Below are 6,000 nucleotides of genomic sequence, written 5' to 3'. Positions count from 1 at the left end.
ATTTTTCATACGTTCTTTCGTCTCTAAAATATTTATCACGTCTCCTGAAATTTGCTTTACAGTATGCTAATTTGAAAACCTTTCAACTGATATCTTTTGGAATAGTTATCTGTGTGAACGCCTGTGTGCCGAGTATATTGTTACGTGCAATCGCTGTTGAACTTAACGGAAGCACGATAGAACTGAAATTTACTTAACTCGTCGATAGTTATATCTACATGTACACAAACGGGGAATAGTTTGCTTTGGCCGCTGAACAATATGGCACGACTGTCGACGAAACTACGGAAACAAATTTTATAAGAGCTCTTCCTTTCTCAGTCTGTGCCCAATGCACTTTGTCTTCTTGCGTAATGCTGTGTGCGACAATGCATTTTAGCCGCTACGTTTCGTATCGTGCAGACTCTGCCATCTACTGGGCGCCGTCTTAACTACCAGAATACCGCGTAAGATCGATACCTCCTCTAGACGCTGCTGCTATCTGTTGAGGCTTGCCGGCAGTTTAATAGAGGAATTCGTGAGTCGCATGTCGCACGTTGTTTGTGCTGCAGGAGGAAATCTGTTATTAAGAGCTCTGTTGGACTTTGTGTTTGTATTTGGTGTGAGATTCTAATAATTTTCGTTATGGGATTGAACGGTGCTATAATTGCTTCCTGTGTATTGGGGATGGGATTGTCGTATTATGCGTATGTTGTTGAAACATCGAAAGAAGCTGATGCCAACTACCAACCCGCGTGTGACATTAGTGAACACATGAGCTGCTCAAAAGCGTTTATGTCAGAGTGAGTACCCCGTGAGAGCAAATTAATTCTTCGCAAGTTTTCGAGGTGTTACTTACACATATTTGGAATATGCATACACTGTTATTTGGCTCTTGGTGACATGTAACAAGCACTTGTAATTCTTCAGCTATGTTTGTTTTGTGCTCATTGCGGTGGATAATTTTTAAATGATAGGGTAAAGTGTGATGAATCACGGCCGTTTGCATAATATACGCACAAATGAAAATCGTATTGTTTTGTACGTAAATTTTTGCATCTATCGATTTGTTTTGCATCCCAGTAAATTTTCTTCAGCATCAGGTTTCGTGATAAATGTTTGTAGTATACAGCAAATTTGCCAATGCCGTTAAGTTGTAGCCTCCAGACACGATAATTACTGATACCGAAAATATTAATATGTATGGAGAAACGTTAATAGCTGTACCTATTTTTTTTGTTTATTTGTGTATTGCTTGTACGGATGGCAAGTTTTGTATGTTCCAAATTACAGATTCGGAAAAGGGTTCGGCATTGTGCATCGTACGCTGGGAAAAGATTCCGCCCTACATGTCTCCAATGGCCTTATTGGGATGTTTTTCTACAGTGTTTTTGCCGCTCTGAGTAAGTAGTCTACATACAGTTGTCATTTTTTTTACTATTTGCTCATAGATGTAATTCAAAGGCCAAATGAAATTTAATAAGTTTTTCTGAAGCATATATATTCAGCTGTAGGCATTTTTTATTTGGTTTGTTGTTTTGTATTTCCTTCTGCAGGTCATCTCAGAATCTTATTCTTCTTCCCCCCCTCCCCACTCACAACACATACCACTTTTTTCAGTAGATTTGTTTTATAAAATATGTAGAACACACACATAACCAGTAAGTAAATAATATTGCGGTGCATAAAAACTATTTTATACCTCTGGTGTAGTAATCATTGTTTGGAATCTAGTTTCTGCATTATCATTGCCTTCCCATCGTAAGTTGGTAAAAATTATTAATAAAATTTCACCACAGATGTTTCTGTGTTTTTCAGTGGAAAGTTATACTTATCTTGTTGTAACTGAACAAGACGCAAGTATCAAACGATGGGCTCCATATCGTACGCGTGTCTAATGACTGCTTTGAATAGGAATTTCAATGCTGTGTTTTGAAATTATGCATAACTCTTTAAGGAGACTACTCCTCAGCACTTTTCATTACGACACAGTTTGTGAATATTGGTACTGTTAGTAATGCCTTTGCGTTTGTGTTTCTTAACGTTTTTGACTCATTCGGAACAAGGGAATTGTGCAATACTTCCAGCTAAATCTTACTAAACTAAGAGATCTCCAATCTATGTAACCCTTTCCCGAGAATCTAAGTATTTTTAGCTTTGATTTATAAAGCTTGCTCGCAGCAATATTTATTTGAAATACGAAACAGGCTTTGCTTGTCCTCTTGCGATACGCAGAAGATAAGAATTCTTGGCTATTTGTGGAACGTCAAAGTTCAGCGCTGTGGCATCCACAGATTTCGGGCTTCAGGAGCAACAGGTGGCTACCGAGTTCCGGAAGTCCTGTAAGGTGGTCGGTTACCGGCTTTGTGCAGAAGTCTGTCAACAAATAAGCTCTGCGTTGCACTTGGTGAATAGTTATACGTTACATGGAAACGAACGAAATTATAAAATATGGCAACAGGTTTCTTCCAGTCAAAGGTCATTCAACAGCGGTCGTTGTCAGCAAAAAATATTTTTATTTTATTCACCGTAAATTTGTCGTCAGTGCAACGTAACAGTAAAAACAATAGTGTTGCTTTAACCTGGAAAAGTTTTTTAAAAAAATTAGAAATTCATAACCACATATTGTTTAAAGAAGTAAATAGTGTCCTAACGTGTTAACGGTGTAAAGAAGGTAATACAGGTAATGTTTCTGTTTCGTGGGTGAAAAATGAGCGGAAAGAAAACTATGTGAAGTGATAAACATGTGAGAGTTTCTCTGTCACAGGACACCCAAAATTACAAAAGTACAATTATTTTCTTATTTCTCAGCATGTATAGCACAAGAAACGTCAGTATCGTTTTTTTTTCCTATAAAGGGGAAATACTAGAAAGGTGCATCAGCTGACGCAAAGCTCACGTCTGAGTCACCACAATAGACCGGTTTTTCAAACCGAACATCAGTTTTAACATTATGCAATATTCTGTCACGTAATGGTGCGTATTTTATGTTTTCACGAACCTTGCATGGCAGGCTAAACTAGACGTTATCTGTAGACATTCAAACTTACGATCCAAAATTTCCTATACCATCCCATTCGGAAATATCCCACACAAGTAAAGTCACGGAAGTTGATGTGGAAACACACTCATGCACAACAGGAAATGCGTGCGGACAATACTGGAGACCCTTCTTGATAATGTTACGATACGATCTTTCTAATTCCCAGTTGCAGAGCTAAGCGGTGGTTCAGGCTTGTTCCGCTAACATCTTTGCTGTTTACGTGACACTGACGTCAAAATACTTACCGCATCAATTTATTATACAAAAACGCACTTGAAAATTTCTGTCATTCCTATAATCCTGCGTCTCTATCATGAAGTCGTGACATGTGTAAATAAATATTTTTATATGTAAAACATTAATTTAAAAGAATAAAAAGTTGGCCTGCTTTAAGGAACTTTCGTTCTGCAACTAGTCGTATAACCGATGTACAAATGACACTTTTTCTTCTTTATTTTAGAGCAGGTAGCGTCTTTCACCATACACTCTGAAAAAGAATGTAGCCTGCAGAGATTGTAAACGAATACAAGAACATGTCACGCTTAATGTCATGCAAAATAAAATACGATTGACAGTTTTAACACTGAATTTAAAAGCTAATACCCGTTTCTTAAATTATGGCTGAAGAAGCTGTACCGTCACGGTACGGGTGTCCCTCGTACATCTACGTGATTACTCTGCTATTCACAATAAAGTGCCTGGCAGAGGGTTCAATGAATCACCTTCAAGCTGTCTCTCGACCGTTCCACTCTCAAACGGCACGCGGGAAAAACGAGCTCTTAAATGTTTTTGTGCGAGCCCTGATTTCTCTTATTTTATCGTGATGATCATTTCTCCCTATGTAGGTAGGTGCCAAGAGAATGTTTTCGCAATCGGAGGAGAAAACTGGTGACTGAAATTTCATGAGAAAATCCCGTCGCAACGAAAAACGCCTTTGTTTGAATGATTGCCACTCCAATTCGTGTATCATGTCTGTGACACTATCTCCCCTATTTCGCGATAATACAAAACGAGCTGCCCTTCTTTGTACTTTTTCGATGTCATCCGTCAGTCCTACCTGACGCGGATCCCACACCGCGCAGCAGTACTCCAGAATAGGGTGGACAAGAGTGGTGTAAGCAGTCTCTTTAGTAGACCTTTTGCACCTTCTAAGGGTTCTGCCAATGAATTGCAGTCTTTGGTTTGCTCTACCCACAATATTATCTATGTGATCATTCCAATTTAGGTTATTTGTAATTGTAATCCCCGAGTATTTAGTTGAATTTACAGCCTTCAGATTTGTATGACTTATCGCGTACCGTAGGTGCAACCACAACGGAGGGGTATCTGTTGAGAGGCCAGACAAACATGTGGTTCCTGAAGAGGGGCAGCAGCCTTTTCAGTAGTTGCAGGGGCAACAGTCTAGATGATTGACTGATCTGGCCTTGTAACATGAACCAAAACGGCCTTGTTGTGCTGGTACTGCGAACAGCTGAAAGCAAGGGGAAACTACAGCCGTAATTTTTCCCGAGGACATGCAGCTTTACTGTATGATTAAATGATGATGGCGTGCTCTTGGGTAAAATATTCCGGAGGTAAAATAGTCCCCCATTCGGATCTCCGGGCGGGGACTACTCAAGAGGACGTCGTTATCAGGAGAAAGAAAACTGGCATTCTACGGATCGGAGCGTGGAATGTCAGATCCCTTAATCAGGCAGGTAGGTTGGAAAATTTAAAAAGGGAAATGGATACGTTAAAGTTAGATATAGTGGGAATTAGTGAAGTTCGGTGGCAGGAGGAACAAGACTTTTGGTCAGGTGATTACAGGGTTATAAATACAAAATCAAATAGGGGTAATGCAGGAGTAGGTTTAATAATGAATAAAAAAAATAGGAGTGCGGGTTAGCTACTACAAACAGCATAGTGAACGCATTATTGTGGCCAAGATGGACACAAAGCCCATGCCTACTACAGTAGTACAAGTTTATATGCCAACTAGCTCTGCAGATGATAAAGAAATTGATGAAATGTATGACGAGATAAAAGAAATTATTCAGGTAGTGATCATGGGTGACTGGAATTCGTCAGTAGGAAAAGGGAGAGAAGGAAACATAGTAGGTGAATATGGATTGGGGGGAAGAAATGAAAGAGGAAGCCGCCTTGTAGAATTTTGCACAGAGCATAACTTAATCATTGCTAACACTTGGTTCAAGAATCATAAAAGAAGGTTGTATACCTGGAAGAATCCTGGAGATACTAATAGGTATCAGATAGATTATATAATGGTAAGACAGAGATTTAGGAACCAGGTTTTAAATTGTAAGACATTTCCAGGGGCAGATGTGGATTCTGACCACAATCTATTGGTTATGAACTGCAGATTGAAACTGAAGAAACCGCAAAAAGGTGGGAAGTTAAGGACATGGGACCTGGATAAACTGAAAGAACCAGAGGTTGTAGAGAGTTTCAGGTAGAGCATAAGGGAACAATTGACAGGAATGGGGGAAAGAAATACAGTAGAAGAAGAATGGGTAGCTCTGAGGGATGAAGTAGTGAAGGCAGCAGAGGATCAAGTAGGTAAAAAGACGAGGGCTAATAGAAATCCTTGGGTAACAGAAGAAATATTGAATTTAATTGATGAAAGGAGAAAATATAAAAATGCAGTAAATGAAGCAGTCAAAAGGGAATACAAACGTCTCAAAAATGAGATCGACAGAAAGTGCAAAATGGCTAAGCAGGGATGGCTAGAGGACAAATGTAAGGATGTAGAGGCTTGTCTCACTAGGGGTAAGATAGATACTGCCTACAGGAAAATTAAAGAGACCTTTGGAGAGAAGAGAACCACTGGTATGAATATCAAGAGCTCAGATGGCAACCCAGTTCTAAGCAAAGAAGGGAAGGCAGAAAGGTGGAAGGAGTATATAGAGGGTTTATACAAGGGCGATGTACTTGAGGACAGTATTATGGAAATGGAAGAGGATATAGATGAAGATGAAATG

At 39.4% G+C, this 6,000-nt stretch overlaps 1 protein-coding gene across 1 annotated transcript in view; it reads left to right on the top strand.

Annotated features, from left to right (window-relative positions):
* The first annotated feature begins 514 nt into the window (after positions 1 to 514).
* LOC126234545 (vitamin K epoxide reductase complex subunit 1) overlaps positions 515 to 6,000 on the top strand; it is a 28,150-nt gene continuing 22,664 nt past the window's right edge. The window contains exons 1-2 of the mRNA XM_049943244.1: positions 515 to 782; positions 1,273 to 1,382. Of these exons, the coding sequence (XP_049799201.1) occupies positions 625 to 782; positions 1,273 to 1,382 (268 nt within the window). The 5' untranslated portion in view covers positions 515 to 624. The remainder of the gene's footprint in view (positions 783 to 1,272; positions 1,383 to 6,000) is intronic.

This window comes from Schistocerca nitens, chromosome 1, assembly GCF_023898315.1.
Source record: "Schistocerca nitens isolate TAMUIC-IGC-003100 chromosome 1, iqSchNite1.1, whole genome shotgun sequence".
Lineage (NCBI taxonomy): Eukaryota > Metazoa > Arthropoda > Insecta > Orthoptera > Acrididae > Schistocerca > Schistocerca nitens.
The sequence above is the reverse complement of the archived record's forward strand: the minus strand, read 5'-3'. Positions and strand labels throughout refer to the sequence as shown.